Below are 16975 nucleotides of genomic sequence, written 5' to 3'. Positions count from 1 at the left end.
CCCTTCTTTCTTTGAGATTGGAATTATTATATTCTTCTTGAAGTCTGAGGGTACTTCGCCTGTCTCATACATTTTGCTCACCAGATGGTAGAGTTTTGTCAGGCGTGGCTTTCCGAAGGCTATCAGTAGTTCTAATGGAATGTTGTCTACTACCGTGGCCTTGTTTCGACTTAGGTCTTTCAGTGCTCTGTCAAACTCTTCACGCAGTATCATATCTCCCATTTCATCTTCATCCTCTTCCATTTCTATAATGTCGTCCTCAAGAACATCGCCCTTGTATAGACCTTCTATATACTCATCCACCTTTCTGCTTTCCCTTCTTTGCTTAGAACTGGGTTTCCATCTGAGATCTTGATATTCATGCAAGTGGTTCTCTTTTCTCCAAAGGTCTCTTTAATTTTCCTGTAGGCAGTATCTATCTTACACCTAGTGATATACGCCTCTACATCCTTACATTTGTCCTCTATCCATCCCTGCTTAGCCATTTTGCAGTTCCTGTCGATCTCATTTTTGAGACGTTTGTATTCCTTTTTGCCTGCTTCATTTACTGCATTTTTATTTTTTCTCCTTTCATCAATTAAATTCAGTATCTCTTCTGTTACCCAAGGATTTCTATCAGCCCTCGTCTTTTTACCTACTTGATCCTCTGCTGCCTTCACTAATTCATCTCTCATAGCTACCCATTCTTCTTCTACTGTATTTCTTTCCCCCATTCTTGTCAATAGTTCCCTAATGCTCTCTCTGAAACTCTCTAAAACTTCTGGTTCTGTCAGTTTATCCAGGTCCCACTTCCTTAAGTTCCCACCATTTTGCAGTTTCTTTAGTTTTAATCTACAGTTCATAACCAATATATTGTGGTCAGAGTCCACATCTGCCCCTGGAAATGTCTTACAATTTAAAACCTGGTTCCTAAATCTCTGTCTTACCGTTATATAATCAGTAAGACGCTAAATGTTCTGAATGATTCATATTTCCAATTTATTCTCACACTTCTTCATTTATATAGAACTTTCACTGTTTTATAGAACCATATTAAAAATTAGGGACCTGCCACCCTTGGCGGAGGCACGGTTGCCTCCCCCCCCCCTAACCCCCGCCCCTACAACCGACTCTGACTCAGCTGCATTGTCCGTGTGAGGATGCTTAAACTTATCGCAGCTGGTTTACGTTTATCCATTTCGAGAACCCTTATGTACTTTGTATCTCGCACGCATCACCTGTAGCCGCGATTCGCCGCTGGAATGCTCTGCGTTCGCTCTCACCACGTTAAGCCGCTCGTTTAGCATAGACAAACCGGGTTGTTTCTGAACGTTCAGCAACACGTCAGAGATCAAATCAGCGCGTTGTACGTTAAATGCCGCGGCCCGTGGTGGGATGGTTCAGGAGTGTTGCAGTACAATATGCCTGGAAGGAGGTGCATCCGGCGGAACGCTGGTGGCGCGCGCGGCGCCGTGCTAGCCTAGGCGAGCCTACGTGATGGCAGACACGCGCCGTGGCCCAGTCTCTAGCTGCGCGTGGGCGGAAGCCGCCATCGACACGCAGGCCGACGTCTGACCCTGCCACGGCTCGATTTCGGCGATATTTTACTGTCGCGGGACACTCGGTAAGCCTACGGAACAAGATACTACTCATGTGCAGGGGACGTTGCCATTATACCGTGAAACTCCGCCTTGATAATGACTTCTGTTCCACAAGAAGGAGAGAGAGTCAGTCCGGAACGGCGCTGCTGCTACGGTCGCAGGTTCGAATCCTGCCTCGGGCATAGTTGTGTGTGATGTCCTTAGGTTAGTTAGGTTCAAGTAGGTCTACGTCTAGGGGACAGATATGTTAAATCCCATAGTGCTTAGAGCCATTTGAACCATTTTCTTTCTTTTTTTTTTTTTTTTTTTTTTTTTTTGTTAATTCCTCGTTCAGCCGAAGTCACTCATTGATAGTGAGACATATCTCGCAGTTCAACCAAATAACAGGGTTGTTAATAGCTACATTTCACCATTTCACGCCGCGCGGGATTAGCCGAGCGGTCTAAAGCGCTGCAGTCATGAACTGTGCGGCTGGTCCCGCTGGAAGTTCGAGTCCTCCCTCGTTTGTTAGTCCTTAGGATAATTTAGGTTAAGTAGTGTGTAAGCTCAGGGATTGATGACCTTAGCAGTTAAGTCCCAGAAGATTTCACACTCAGTTGAACAGTCGCCATTTCATCTGCTGTTCCACAGAGTTACAATACAGTTTCGTGATTTTAGCGGGCATGTCTAGGTACTCTTGGGTGTCTGAGGTTTCGTAAAAAGAGGAGCGTTTCCCTGCAACCGCGAGAAAACAGCTGTTGCCAACTCGGAAGACGGGAGTGTTAAAAATACATTCATCATGAAGACGTCGCGTGCCCGCCAAGCCTGTCGAGATACTCATAGTGTTTCAATGAGTGTCGTTTCCTCTCTTTCGACACACACACACACACACACACACACACACACACACACACACACACAGCCGGCCGGTGTGGCCGAACGGTTCTAGGCGCTCCAGTCCGGAACAGAGCTGCTGCCACGGTCACAGGTTCGAATCCTGCCTCGGGTATGGATGTGTGTGATGTCCTTAGGTTAGTTAGGTTTAAGTAGGTCTACGTCTAGGGGACTGATGACCTCAGATGGTAAGTCTCATAGTGCTTAGAGCCATTTGAACCATTTTTTTTGTTAACTGTCATAGACAGAAGTCCAAACTCTGCCTTGTGCTGCCACATGGTGAGTCCTATTCCAATTACGAAGATAGAGTACTGGTGCTACAGTAGTTTTTAATTTTTTTGTGCTTATGGTGCTAATTTGAAGTTCGTGATACATGAGTATAATGTGTCTACACGATATGTAAATAGCCCCATATGTTTTGTTAAGTATGTGCGGAGTATACATTGAAAAGCGAAAGACATATTTTACTCCTGTGGTTAAGAAGGCATATAATTTGTATTCTCGGTGCAAACAACTCTAAAGGCAGTAAATTCAACTAATTACTATTACCAACAAGTTAAATTGTAAAGAAGACATAGAAAATGTTGTGGGGAAATCGAATCAAATACTGTGTTTTAGTGGCAGAACAGTTAGAAATGCAACAGACATACTAAAGAGACTGCCTACACTACGCTTGTCCGTCCTCTTTTGGAGTACTGCTGCTTAGTATGGGATGCTTACAAAATAGGACTAACGGAATACATCGAGAAAATTCAAAGAAGGTCAGCACGTTTTGCATTATCGAAAAATAGGGCAGACAATGCCACGGACGTGCTACAGGATTTGGGCAGGCATCATTAAAACAACAGCGTTTTTTGTAGTGGCGGGATCTTCTCACGAAATTTCAATGACCAACTCTCCTCTTCTAATGCGAAAATAGTATGTTGACGCCGTCCTACCCTAGGGAGAAACGATCATCATAATAAAATAAGGGAAATCAGAGCTCGCACGGAAAGATGTCGGTGTTTGTATTTTTCCGCGCGCTGTTCGACAGTTGAATAACAGAATTATTGTGAAATTGGCTAGATGAACCCTGTTGCAGCCACTTTGCAAGGTAGCCATATAGATGTAGACGTAGGTCCCCTCAAGACTTGAAGGATACAAGTGGTGAACACGGAGAACGTTTACACCAGGGCTTTGTTGTAACGTAAAAGCCTTTTTTAGAGCTGTGGAACTACAGCATGTTGGCATAATGATGTTGGTTCTTAGAGACAGTGAAAAAAAATGATTAGAAAGAAAACGACCAAAAACGTTGTTCTTACTCTTATCCTTGGGCTAAATATTTCTCTTTCGAAGTTTTGAACATTATGTACATTTCATAAATAAGAAAACCTCTACTTTTTGTGTGTGATAGGAAAATATTTTTTTCTTATCCCTATTCTACATATACATCTACATACATACTCCGCAATCCACCATACGGTGCGTGGCGGAGGGTACCTCGTACCACAACTAGCATCTTCTCTTCCTGTTCCACTCCCAAACAGAACGAGGGAAAAATGACTGCCTATATGCCTCTGTACGAGCCATAGTCTCTCTTATCTTATCTTTGTGGTCTTTCCGCGAAATGTAAGTTGGCGGCAGTAAAATTGCACTGCAGTCAGCCTCAAATGCTGGTTCTCTAAATGTCCTCAGTAGCGTTTCACGAAAAGAGCACCTCCTTCCCACCCGAGTTCCTGAAGCATTTCCGTAACACTCGCGTGATGATCGAACCTACAAGTAACAAATCTAGCAGCCCGCCTCTTAATTGCTTCTATGTCCTCACTCAATCAGACCTGTTAGGGTTCCCATACTCTCGAGCAGTACTCAAGAATAGGTCGTATTAGTGTTTTATAAGCGGTCTCCTTTACAGGTGAACCACATCTTCCCAAAATTCTACCAATGAACCGAAGACGACTATCCGCCTTCCCCACAACTGCCATTACATGCTTGTCCCACTACATATCGCTCTGCAATGTTACGCCCAAATATTTAATCGACATGACTGTGTCAAGCGCTACATTACTAATGGAGTATTCAGACATTACAGGATTCATTTTCCTATTCATCTGCATTAATTTACATTTATCTACATTTAGAGTTAGCTATAATTGTTTACACCAATCCCAAATCCTGTCCAAGTCTTCTTGTATCCTCGTACAGTCACTCAACGACGACACCTTCGCGTACACCACAGCATCATCAGCAAACAGCCGCACATTGCTATCCACCCTATCCAAAAGATCATTTATGTAGATAGAAAACAACAGCGGACCTACCACACTTCCCTGGGGCACTCCGGATGATACCCTCACCTCCGATGAACACTCGGTATCGAGGACAACGTACTGGGTTCTATTACTTAAGAAGTCTTCGAGCCACTCACATACTTGGGAACCAATTCCATATGCTCGTACCTTAGTTAGGAGTCTGCAGTGGGGCACCGAGTCAAACGCTTTCCGGAAATCAAGGAATATGGCATCTGTCTGATACCCTTCATCCACGGTTCGCAAGATATCATGTGAAAAAAGGGCGAGCTGCGTTTCGCAGGAGCGATGCTTTCTAAAGCCATGCTGATGCATGGACAGCAACTTCTCTGTCTCAAGGAAATTCATTATATTCAAACTGAGAATATGTTCGAGAATCCTGCAACAAACCGATGTTAAGGATATTGGTCTGTAAATTTGAGGCTCCGTCCTTCTACCCTTCTTATATACAGGCGTCACCTGCGCTTTTTTTCCAGTCGCTTGGGACTTTACGTTAGGCAAGAGATTCGCGATAAATGCAAGCTAAGTAAGGAGCCAATGCAGTAGAGTACTCTCTGTAAAACCGAATTGGAATTCCGTATAAAGCCAACGGCCTTGCCGCAGTGCTAACACCGATTCCCGTCAGATCACCGAAGTTAAGCATTGTCGGGCTGGGCTAGCACTTGGATGGGTGACCATCCGATCTGCCGAGCGCTCTTGGCAAGCGGGGTGCACTCAGCCCTTGTGAAGCAAACTGAGGAGCTACTTGATTGAGAAGTAACGGCTCCGGTCTCGTAAACTGACGTACGGCCGGAGAGTGGTGTGCTGACCACATGCCCCTCCATATCTGCATCCATTGACGTCTGTGGGTCGAGGATGCCACGACAGCCGGTCGGTATCGTTGAGCCTTTATGGCCTGTTCGGGAGGAGTTTCTTTAATTTTATTCCGTGCAAATATGACACATAACGGCCTTGCCGCAGTGGCTACACCGGTTCCCGTGAGATCACCGAAGTTAAGCGCTGTCGCGCGTGGTCGGCGCTTGGATGGGTGACCATCTAGGCTGCCATGCGCTGTTCGGGGTGCACTCAGCCTCGTGATGCCAATTGAGGAGCTACTCGACCGAACAGTAGCGGCTTCAGTCAAGAATACCATCATAACGCCCGGGAGAGCGGTTTGCTGACCCCACGTCCCTCCTATCCGTATCCTCCACTGAGGACGAAAATGGCTCTGAGTACTATGGGACTTAACATCTATGGTCAACAGTCCCCTAGAACGTAGTTAGGTTTAAGTATAAACCTAACTAACCTAAGGACATCACACAACACCCAGTCATCACGAGACAGATAAAATCCCTGACCCCGCCGGGAATCGAACCTGGGACCACTGAGGACGACACGGCGGTCGGATGGTCCCGGTGGGCCACTCGTGGCCTGAAGACGGAGTGCAAATATGACACATGGAAAACCATAATTTTATCCAGAGGGTAGACAAGAAGTTTACTGTGTTGTAGAGTGCTTTAGCCGGATAAAGTCAGAAGGACAGTGGCTCACTGGTTGTGACGGTGTGGTTGCAGGACTCGCGCCTACACGCAGAGGCATGGAAGGAGGCGCTGGCCAACCGCAGGGCCAGTCGTGTCGCAGAAGGCGGCGCCCAGACGGCCGGCGTAAACGGAAGCTCCTGGGAGTGGGACGGGGGCGGCAACTCTACGCTGGAGGTGGAGGCGGCGTTCAACGACACGCTGGCGCTGCCGGACTACGGAGAGGGCTGGAACGGCACAAACGCCACCTCCCTGGGGGAGATGCCGGCGCGCAAGATGCGGCCCACGGCGCTCGTCTACGTGGCGCTGGGGCTGCTCGTGCTGGCCGTGGGGCCCGCCATCGTCGCCTTCAAGAGCTGCGACGAGAGGACGCGGCCCGCCTTCCAGAAGGTAGCGCGCTGCAGTCAAGTACATCCGTCCCCCAGTCCCCCATCCTGCTCCTCCTCCACCTCCTCCTCCGTAACTTATCACTTCCTAGCCGCCACTATCGGATCGCCGTGGTCGCCTCTGTCAACGCTATCTAGCAGAGCCGGTCACGGCGTGCCAAACTTCACCCGTGCAGCGTGTGCGGGCCGCGTGCGGCCTTTCACTCGGTTTTTCTCGGTGCTTCCCGGAAGAACCCGGAAGAGCATGACATTTGGTTTAGTATTGCAGTGCGGCACAACTCTCTGAGTTCGGCAGAATCGTGGTGTCACCGCTGTTGGTCCTTCGCTATTTGCTCCTGGTGTGAAGGACGTTCATAGATGCAGTGACAGTTTGCACAAAAAGAGGCAGTTTGTCGATTAATTGTCAGAATTCTAAAAATGAATGGGAAAGGCAGAAGAGAAGGATGGAAATTCAACATTTGCACAAGCGACTGGTGCTACAAATTTGTTCCATTGTCAGTAGGCAACAGTTTTCAACATAATCGAACGAAGAGTATGGAGACTACATACCAGATGTAGAAGTATGAAACCGGAATTCGCTTGCAACAATTACACGTCTCTTGTTTGAAACTGATAAACAATATTTTATTCAAAATAACCTCCATTGCTATTTATACATTTCTCCCACCTCCCTTGCAGTCTATGAAAGCCACGCTGAAAAAACAGTTCTTCTTTCGAAGCGAACCAGTCAGCGAGCCATTTTCATACATTTTCACACGAAGTGAAGTGTGTTCAGCGACAGCGCGTTACAATGATGCAAATAAATGATAATCGGACGGAGCCAAGTCTGGAGAATAAGTCGCATGCCCTAGTATTTCCCAAATGAACGCCTCGATCGTTTGTCTTGCTCGTTTTGCTGTGTGTGATAGGGCGCTATCATAGACCAATATGACTTTGTATTGCCTTTTTTCCATATTATGATCGTTTTTCACGTAATGGTCGATTTATATCGATTATTTGCTGTTGGTAGCGATCAGTGTTAACTGTTTACCAGGTTTTAGCAGCTGATAATACATGACACCCCACTGATCCCACCAAACACATAGCGTTGTCTTCTTTCCAAAGCAATTTGATCGTGCAGTGCATGTCGATGGTTTCCCTGGATTTACCCATGATTTAAGAGCTTAGAATTATCCAAATATATCCATTTTTCATCACCTGTCATTATTCGATGGAGAAACGACTTTTTTTATTATCTGGCGAGCAGCATTACACATGTGATCTTTCTATTTGCTTGCCGTTTTTCATTCACTTCATGCGGAACTCATTTTACTGTTTTCTGCACCTTTCCCATAGCTTTCAACCGAAGAGAAACGGCTTTTAGCGTCACATTCAGTGTTTTCGCGAATTCCTGTTGAGTTTGAGTATCATCTTCACCTAATAAGACCTGCAATTCGTTGCCTTCGAGTTTTTTTCGTTGGTTTACAGCGCTTCTCGTTTCTCACGTCAAAATCACCGCTTTTGAATTTTTTTGAGCCACTCGAAACACTGTGATTTTCCAAGAGCATGTTCGTCGAAGGCTTCGACAATCATTCGATGCGATTATGCAACAGTTTTTCTCAAATGATAACAGAAAGCCAATGCTATTCGCAAATCGTAGTTCGTAGGCACAAAACTCGACATTTTTACGGGTTTGAAACAAATACCAATGTATGGAACTTGGGTTACTGTGTGCTAACATTCGTCGTCAGCCGTTACAGGAAGCAGATGGCACCGCAGAAGCTGTCTCAAGGGCCCTTCACCGACGGCTAGCACCATCTATAGGGAAAATCCGGTTTCATAGTTCGACACGTGATATGTTACTGCAAATTACGTTGGTTACGTCAAGGGGAATGCCTGGAACGACTTTTTGATTTAAAACTCGCTATTGTTGAATTTATGAAGAAAAGAGGAGTGTAAGAACGAAAATTAGAGCACCCGGAAGGGATTGCAGGTTTCGCATTTTAACTGGACTTAACACCACACTGCCTACAGTAATACACCACAAAGTACCTTCTTTCTGATTTGATGGTGATGCGTGTAAAATGAAAATCGCTTTGTAGAAGGGCACATTCTGACAAAGGCAGTTCAGTTCCGTAAGGCCACTGCCGTTAAGGAAAACTTGACTTCTGAAGAATTCATAGTTGCCTTGAAAGAATTACGAGGATAGTTTTATAAGGGTTTTGAAGACACAGTCAACCTTAAATCTGTTTTCGAGCAGTTTATAAGACCGTTTGCCGTTTCAGTTGAAAGGGTCCCTGTGCACATGCAGATGTAACTGACTGACGTGCAAAGTAATTCCAGTTATAATGACAAATCTTTTTACCTTATAACTGCCCAGATCGTCTAAATTACTTCCGTCAGGTAGAGTTTCCAAATCTCCATAATGAGGTTGCAGAAGTGCAACAATATTTCGATAGACATGTGTGTGGAAGACCTTTATTCGATTATGAAACCAAATAATTCACGATCGAGTGGCAGTTTGAGTGCGAAAGTCTGTAAAATTGTCTGCGTCTGTTCGCATGCCAACAATTTATACCAGATAAAAATTATGTCTTCGGCGCAGAAAAAAATAAATAATACTGAACATTCTTTTTTTACCCTCTGTGTTGTTCAGAAATGTCAAATATAAAACTAAGTCGTAATCAGTGGAACTGCGTTACCTTTCAAATGAGGGGCGTTTGCAGCTTTCCCCTCTTCCTCCTCCTCCTTCTCGCGCTCACAGATGACAGCGTGGCGTGGCGATGGTGGAAACATGCAGCGGGGCTGAGCGCTTTGGCACTTGCGGCCGGACACGACCCGCGAGGGTAAACCTCGGCCACCCCTGGCTAAATAGCATTAGGAGTGGGATTAAATTTTAGGATGGAATAATATCAGCGATCAGATTCACTGGTGATGTCGCTATGCTCAGCAAAATCGAGGAACCATTACAGAACATACTGAATGAAATGTAAAAGGTGGTGCTCAATCTGCTTCATAATCGGAAAAAGCCTTTCACGCATCGTTGTTCATAGAAACATTGCATCACGTTTGCAATCTCACTATTGGGGACAGGAAACTCTTTCTGACTGGCCGTGGTGGCCGAGCGCTTCTAGGTGCTTCAGTCCGGTACCGCGCGACCGCTACGGTCGCAGGTTCCAATCCTGCCTCGGGCATGGATGTGTGTGATGTCCTTAGGTTAGTTAGGTTTAGGTAGTTCCAAGTTCTAGGGGACTGATGACCTCCGATGTTAAGTCCCATAGTACTCAGAGCCATTTGAACCATTTGAAACACTCTCTGCGGCTGATCCCGGCGGAGGTTCGAGTCCTCCCTCGGGCATGGGTGTGTGTGTTTGTCCTTAGGATAATTTAGGTTAAGTAGTGTGTAAGCGTAGGGACTGATGACCTTAGCAGTTAAGTCCCATAAGATGTACCACACATTTGAACATTCTGAAACTATTTCTGAGGGAAACAAGTAGAACTCATGAAGAGTTTTATCGCATAAGAATTTGTGTCTTTTAAACGGGAACTGCATTGCAGGTCGATCATTTCCATTTGCACATGTACAGGGGTGCTTTCAACTAAAATAACAAACGGTCTGGCAAACAGATAAAAAACAGATGTAAGACTGGCATTATCGTCAAAACCGTTAGAAAATTATTCTTGTAAATCTTTCAACGCTATAATGTGTTTTTCAAGATTCATATATTATTTAACGCTAGTGGGCTGTGGGAAGCGGGTGTTTTTTTCCGTAAGTTGCCCTACCTTAATGCGAGTTTCTTCTTAAAGTCATCCCCGGCAGATCAGAATTAAGTTTTTTCTCACACTGCAACGTCTGACTGTGGGTACTGTGCAGTCAAGTCCACCTACTGTGAGATGTCTGGATGTTCTGATTTTCGTTCGTGCTTACCTTCTTCCTTCAGAATCCCAACAGCTGCTGGTCTTAAATCGAAAAGTCGTTCCAGGCAATCCCTTTAAGTTAACCAACACCCTTTGGAGTAATATATATCGTCTCCATACTTTTCCTTCAGTTCCGACAAAAACTGACGATGTAATTATGTGTACAATTCAGAAAATTTACTATGCGTACCAACAATTTCATCATTTGCGGCATGCCAACCAATTTAGCTCGAACTGCTTCTTGACGTACACAACAATGAAATTCGTACAAATCATATGTCGATCGTTGTAACGTTTTACTCTTTCATCGTCAACTAAATTTTTCAATTCTTTCCGGATGGTATTGTAATGCCATTCGACTGAAATTTTACATCCCCTGAACAATGTGTCGTATTATCAGACAATTTTGTATGTACATTTAGGGACGTATGTGGACACTGTCGGCAAAATGTGCCGCGAATGAGTTCTTACTAAAGAAGTTATAGATTAGAATGTCATGCCTGACGCGCAGTTTTATTGCATGAATAACGAAAATGTAATAAGTGATAATTTTTTTTTCCTTTACTCATTTTGCAGGGGTTGTCAGCAAGAAAACGTTTCGTGAAGGTTGGAAATTATATGAAAAGTTTGTTGCAGGTCGCTAAGTGCTTTCATTCTCAAAGAACAGAGGAATAAAATCTGGCTATTCGCCCGTCTTGGGCTTCCCTTCTTTTTCACTCCCAACCCCTGTTCCTAGGTAGGTGGTTCTTACCCTCACAGCAATTCTTTAGAGACAGTAGGTGATACGTGTACCAAGTTCGGCAGAAATCGATCCAGTGGTTTAGGGGGGGATGTGAAACATGCATACACACACACATAAATGCGCACATCCATTATTAACATATACATTACTAAATAGCGCTTATGTCATATGGAATTATTTTTTGGGGTAATTCTTCTGATTCAAAAAGGATATTTTTGGCTCAAAAACGGGCTGTTCGAGCTATGTGTGGTGAAAGTTCGAGAACCTCTTGTCGACCCTTATTCAATAGTCTGGGAATTCTGACATTGCCTTCACAGTATATATTTTCATTAATGTCGTTTGCTGTTAGCAATATTAGCTTATTCCCAAGAGTTAGCAGCTTTCACTCAGTTAATACTAGCCAGAAATCAAATCTGCATGTGGAATGCACTTCCTTGACTCTTGTGCAGAAAGGAGTGCAGTATTCTGCTGCATCCATTTTCAATAAGCTACCACAAGAACTCAAAAATCTTAGCAGTAGCCCAAACTCTTTTAAGTCTAAACTGAAGAGTTTCCTCATGGCTCACTCCTTCTATTCTGTCGAGGAGCTCCTGGAAGAGCTAAAAAATTAAGCAAATTACAGTGCTACATTCTTGATTTCTTTCTTTAAACTAATGACGTGTCGCCTGAATATGTTTCTTATATTTCAATTTTCTACAATCGTGTTATAATTTCATGTATTGACTCGTTCCATGACCATGGAGACTTCTCCTTAATGTGGTCCCACGGAACAATAAGTAAATAAATAAATAAAATAAACACCACTGACAGCAGAATTCTGCGGAACCGAAAAATGTCATGGCTACTGCAAAATGCTGCCTCAAATTCCGGAAGAAACAGTGTCGCATCGTAATGCTACATGATGTGTCGCACTGTAACGAGTAGTTCCGAGAAGCACCGAGCAAAAGCCAAGACTTGCCGAGACCGGCTGAGCCTTGGGCGGAAGACGTGCAGCACATCGTGCCAGTGCAAGATTTTGCACATCATGGCCGACTCTTGTATACTTGCTCTAACAAGCCTGCACATAGTTCTGCTCTCTACCACGACGCCACGGTGTGTATTACGAATCGAGACTTGGAATGTTGCTTTATCCACTAATACGTGAGAATTTTCTGCAAGTCTCGTAGTTTTCGTGTAGTCCCGTTCTGAAGCCCTGGAAATACTTAAGAATAACCTTGTACTTCAATGATGAGATGTTCCCGGGTTATCAGCAGAGTCAAGACGTCGATCTGCGGCAATGTTTCGACGAGTTTCCTACTCGTCATCTTCAGTCAATGTGTCCGATTCAGGTCCAGTGTGTATCATTACAGAAGCTGGATCGCAGGCTCCTCTGTCTCGTCTGCAACGGCTGGGCCAATCGTGGGCCTCCGGGAGGGGTGTTGCGGATGGTGATAGGTGACACGGGTTCCCAGGTAGATGCCGTGTTTCTTGACTTCGCAAGGCGTTCGATACAGTTCGCCACAGTCGTTTAACGAAGAAAGTAAGAGCATATGGACTATCAGACCAATTGTGTGATTGGATTGAAGAGTTCCTAGATAACAGAACGCAGCATGTCATTCTCAATGGAGAGAAGCCTTCCGAACTAAGAGCGATTTCAGGTGTGCCGCAGAGGAGTGTCGTAGGACCGTTGCTATTCACAATATACATAAATGACCTTGTGGATGACATCGGAAGTTCACTGAGGCTTTTTGCGGACGGTAACGATGGAAAATTGTAGTGAAATGCAGGAGGATCTGCAGCGAATTGACGCATGGTGCAGGGAATGGCAATTGAGTCTCAGTGTAGACAAGTGTAATCTGCTGCGAATACATAGAAAGACAGATCCTTTATCATTTAGCTACAATATAGAGGTCAGCAACTGGAAGCAGTTAATTCCATAAATTATCTGGGAGTAGGCATTAAGAGAGATTTAAAATGGAATCGCTACGGTCGCAGGTTCGAATCCTGCCTCGGACATGGAGGTGTGTGATGTCCTTAGGTTAGTTAGGTTTAATTAGTTCTACGTTCTAGCCGACTGATGACCTCAGAGGTTAAGTCGCATAGTGCTCAGAGCCATTTGAACCATTTTAAAATGGAATGATCATATAAAGTTGATCGTCGGTAAAGCAGATGCCAGACTGAGTTTCACTGGAAGAATCCTAAGGAAATGCAATCCGAAAACAAGGGAAGTAGGTTACAGTACGCTTGTTCGCCCACTGCTTGAATACTGCTCAGCAGTGTGGGATCCGTACCGGATAGGATTGATAGAAGAGATAGAGAAGATCAAACGGAGAGCAGCGCGCTTCGTTACAGGATCATTTAGTAATCGCGAAAGCGTTACGGAGATCATAGTTAAACTCCCTTGGAAGACTCTGCAGGAGAGACGCTCAGTAGCTCGGTACGGGCTTTAGTTGAAGATTCGAGAACATACCTTCACCGAAAAGTCAAGCAGTATATTGCTCCCTCCTACGTATATCTCGCGAAGAGAGCATGAGGATAAAATCAGAGATTAGAGCCCACTCAGAGGCATACCGACAATCCTTTCCACGAACAATACGAGACTGGAATAGAAAGGAGAACCGATAGAGATACTCAAGGTACCCTCCGCCACATACCGTCGGGTAGCTTACGGAGTATGGATGTAGATGTAGATGTAGAGGGGTAGGGGGGATCGCGGATGGTGGTGAGGGGAACTCCCTGAAGATGACGAATAGGAAACTTGTCGAAACGTTGCTGCAGAACGACTCCTTAACTCGACTGATAACCCGAGAAGACTTCATCATCGAAATTTGCCAAGGAAACCTGCATTCCCATACAATCCTGTATTTCACAGAAAGTTATTTCTTGTTTGATTTTGTTTCGGGAATCTTGTTGTTCATTCCCTACTCCCCTTAATCTAAGTATACACACACCTGGAAGGATTCGGATGGCAATGTTTTCGAACAACTTATTTAATTTAATTTCGATTGACATACTTATTTTTTGGCATCGAGGCTTACGCCTGAGTGGCAGAGTATGAGTAAGCTCGGTGTCTGCCCGCAGGTGGAGACGCAGGACGCTCAGGAGGTGGAGGCGCCGCCCAGCTACGAGTCGGCGGTGGGCGAGCCGGCGCCGCGCTACTCCACGCTGTTCGGCTCCCAGCTGCGGCTCGACTTCCTGGCGACGCCGCCCCCACCGCCCCCGCCGCCCCCGCCACCTCCGCCGCCGGTCCCGCCCGACGCCGACTCCTACAACCTGCACGAGGTGACGGCTTCGACCGCGCTGCTCGTCGCTTCACCGTCGTGCTGCGAAGACTGCCGGAGGAACTCGTAGCCCAGCGCGCTATGCGTCGCATTATTTATTACTCTGCACCAGCTGCTCACAGCTCTTCTGCAGGGACTGGACTGACAGCTAGACGTTCACCAGTTAAGCTGGGAGCGATCCTTCGACTACACTGTAGCAGAGGATGGGGTGCTGCTTGAATATTCCCGGCTTTTCACGGAGCGACCACAGTCGGAATTTTAACAGCACACATTCAACCAACATAACCGTATTCCTGAAAGACGTAGTCCATACCTCGTTGTCGCGGCTTTCCTAGTCTATTTTAGAATACCTCATCACATGATATTCTCCTCAGTTCTCAACAGAATGTCTTAAAGTCTACCGTGTCACGGAAATTATGACCTTTCAGCAGTTTCTTCAGGTTAGGGAACAAATGATAGTCCGAAGGGGCCAGGTCAAGTTGGTTTCGGAGAGGTTCGCCCAATTACAAACGAGGGGCTTCAACTTGGCAGCCACAACTTGGGACGTATGTAAAGGTGAATTGTTGTGCAACAAAAGGAAGACTTTGCTCAACTATGCCGGAATTTAATCTTAATAACCTCCTTCAGCTGGTCGAGTAGGCAGTTGTGATTCCCCCTGGTTTTACTACAGCCCCGAGGTAGGCAATCGAGCAATAGATGGACGTCGTTTCTTTACCGCCTCTTTTTTGGGTGCGGAACTTTTTCGATCATGGGATATACTACGGGGTCTTTCCATGCTTTAGGGACCTTAAACAGGGAGCCAGGTTTCATATTCAGCCACGTGATTAGCCAAAAATGTCCTTTCTGGCATCAAAACAGGCTGAAGGAGCTGCGGTCGTTGCGACTCACGCCGTTTTGTTTTCAATATTCACATATTTCAGCGCCGACTTCATTGAAAGCTTCCTCATGCTTACGATATAACTAATGATGAAACTAGTTAGGCCCGGAGGGATATTCAGTGTCTCGCCTATCGTTTTGACAGATATCCGCAGGTCCTTAGTAACCACTTTATAGACAACATGGCTTATTGTCGGGTCTGTTGAGGTTGTGGGATGCGCACTGCGATCGTTCAACTTGAATGGTGAAATGTTTGCTGTGCAAAAGAAACACCCATGGTCTGAGAGTGCAATGGGATGAAAGCGTTTGCCTCAGTGTTTATGGCATCTCAGTGTGAATGTCCTTCGGAGATTATCTTGGAGAAACGAAAACTTAATGAAGCCCCTTGTGTCTTTACCATCTCGCATTCTATCTACAATTAACGATCGACAGAACACGTGTGATATATTCACAAGATGTGAAGCATTCATGTGGTGCTAAATTCATTTTTCAGTTCCGACTCTAGTGAGCCAAAGGCATGAACTTTACAGCCCCCTCCCCCTTTTCGAAACTCTCATTGCCAAGTGTCAGAAGAACGTAGTGTCTCTTTTCTCTTTTCACTATGTCGCTGCTTGTAATACCGTAGCTTACTGAGTAGTCGATTGAACGACACTATCCCAGCAAAAGATCGAATCCTTAAAGGAGACGAAGGTGCCGCTGAGGAGAGATATACTGAGGGGTTACGAGTCACTGTGACGTCACCGACACCTAGAACGAACAACGTAAACCCGAATGAATGCTTCCCGCATTACATACACTGAGTACGCTGACACTTGGTGCTCGCCGTTACGGAAAGGGTGCAATGAAATTTCTCTTATTGATGATGAAATGATTTTCTTATATTACAAACGACACATTTGCTTCGATATCTCGATAGATAAAAATGTTTCGACTATTGACGACATTTTGCGAATAACACTTGATACAATATTGTTTCAATATCCATAATGATTTTGAAATATCAGGGGCGCTATGACTAAAAGGAATCGGTGTTTAAAATGCACCGCGCTGTTATATCAATGGCAACGGCTTTGCCGCAGTGGATACACCGGTTCCCGTCAGATCACCGAAGTTAAGCGCTGTCGGGCGTGGCCGGCACTTGGATGGGTGACCATCCAGCCGCCAAGCGCTGTTGCCATTTTTCGGGGTGCACTCAGCCTCGTGATGCCAATTGAGGAGCTACTCGACCTAATAGTAGCGGCTCCGGTCGTAGAAAACCATCGTAACGACCGGGAGAGCGGTGTGCTGACCACACGCCCCTCCTATCCGCATCCTCAACCGAGGATGACACGGCCCGGTGGGCCACTTGTGGCCTGAAGACGGAGTGCTTTTTTTTGTTATATCAATCCCTGCAACACAACTGATGCTGTTACTGAGAAGACCACATCCATTCAGCTGCTGTATGGTCAGTCTTATCGATGGTACTCAAATACTATAGTCACTCTAATTTTAGAGTATGGCCAATAGCCTGTGTACCGTGTGCAGCAAACTGTAGAGTGCGTAGGTAATCAACGTTTGAGT

The 16975-nt window shown here is 45.5% G+C and overlaps 1 protein-coding gene and 1 pseudogene across 1 annotated transcript in view; both read left to right on the top strand.

Annotated features, from left to right (window-relative positions):
- The window catches only part of LOC126095139 (uncharacterized), a 173426-nt gene extending 156957 nt beyond the window's left edge, over positions 1–16469 (top strand). The window contains exons 2-3 of the mRNA XM_049909859.1: positions 6292–6645; positions 14340–16469. Coding sequence (XP_049765816.1) covers positions 6292–6645; positions 14340–14609 — 624 coding nt within the window. The 3' untranslated portion in view covers positions 14610–16469. The remainder of the gene's footprint in view (positions 1–6291; positions 6646–14339) is intronic.
- A 6-nt stretch (positions 16470–16475) lies between these two features.
- LOC126096086 (5S ribosomal RNA) lies at positions 16476–16592 on the top strand (annotated as a pseudogene).
- Positions 16593–16975: the final 383 nt, after the last annotated feature.

Source organism: Schistocerca cancellata, chromosome 8, assembly GCF_023864275.1.
Source record: "Schistocerca cancellata isolate TAMUIC-IGC-003103 chromosome 8, iqSchCanc2.1, whole genome shotgun sequence".
Classification (NCBI taxonomy): Eukaryota; Metazoa; Arthropoda; class Insecta; order Orthoptera; family Acrididae; genus Schistocerca; species Schistocerca cancellata.
This window is presented reverse-complemented; position numbering and strand designations above follow the sequence as displayed.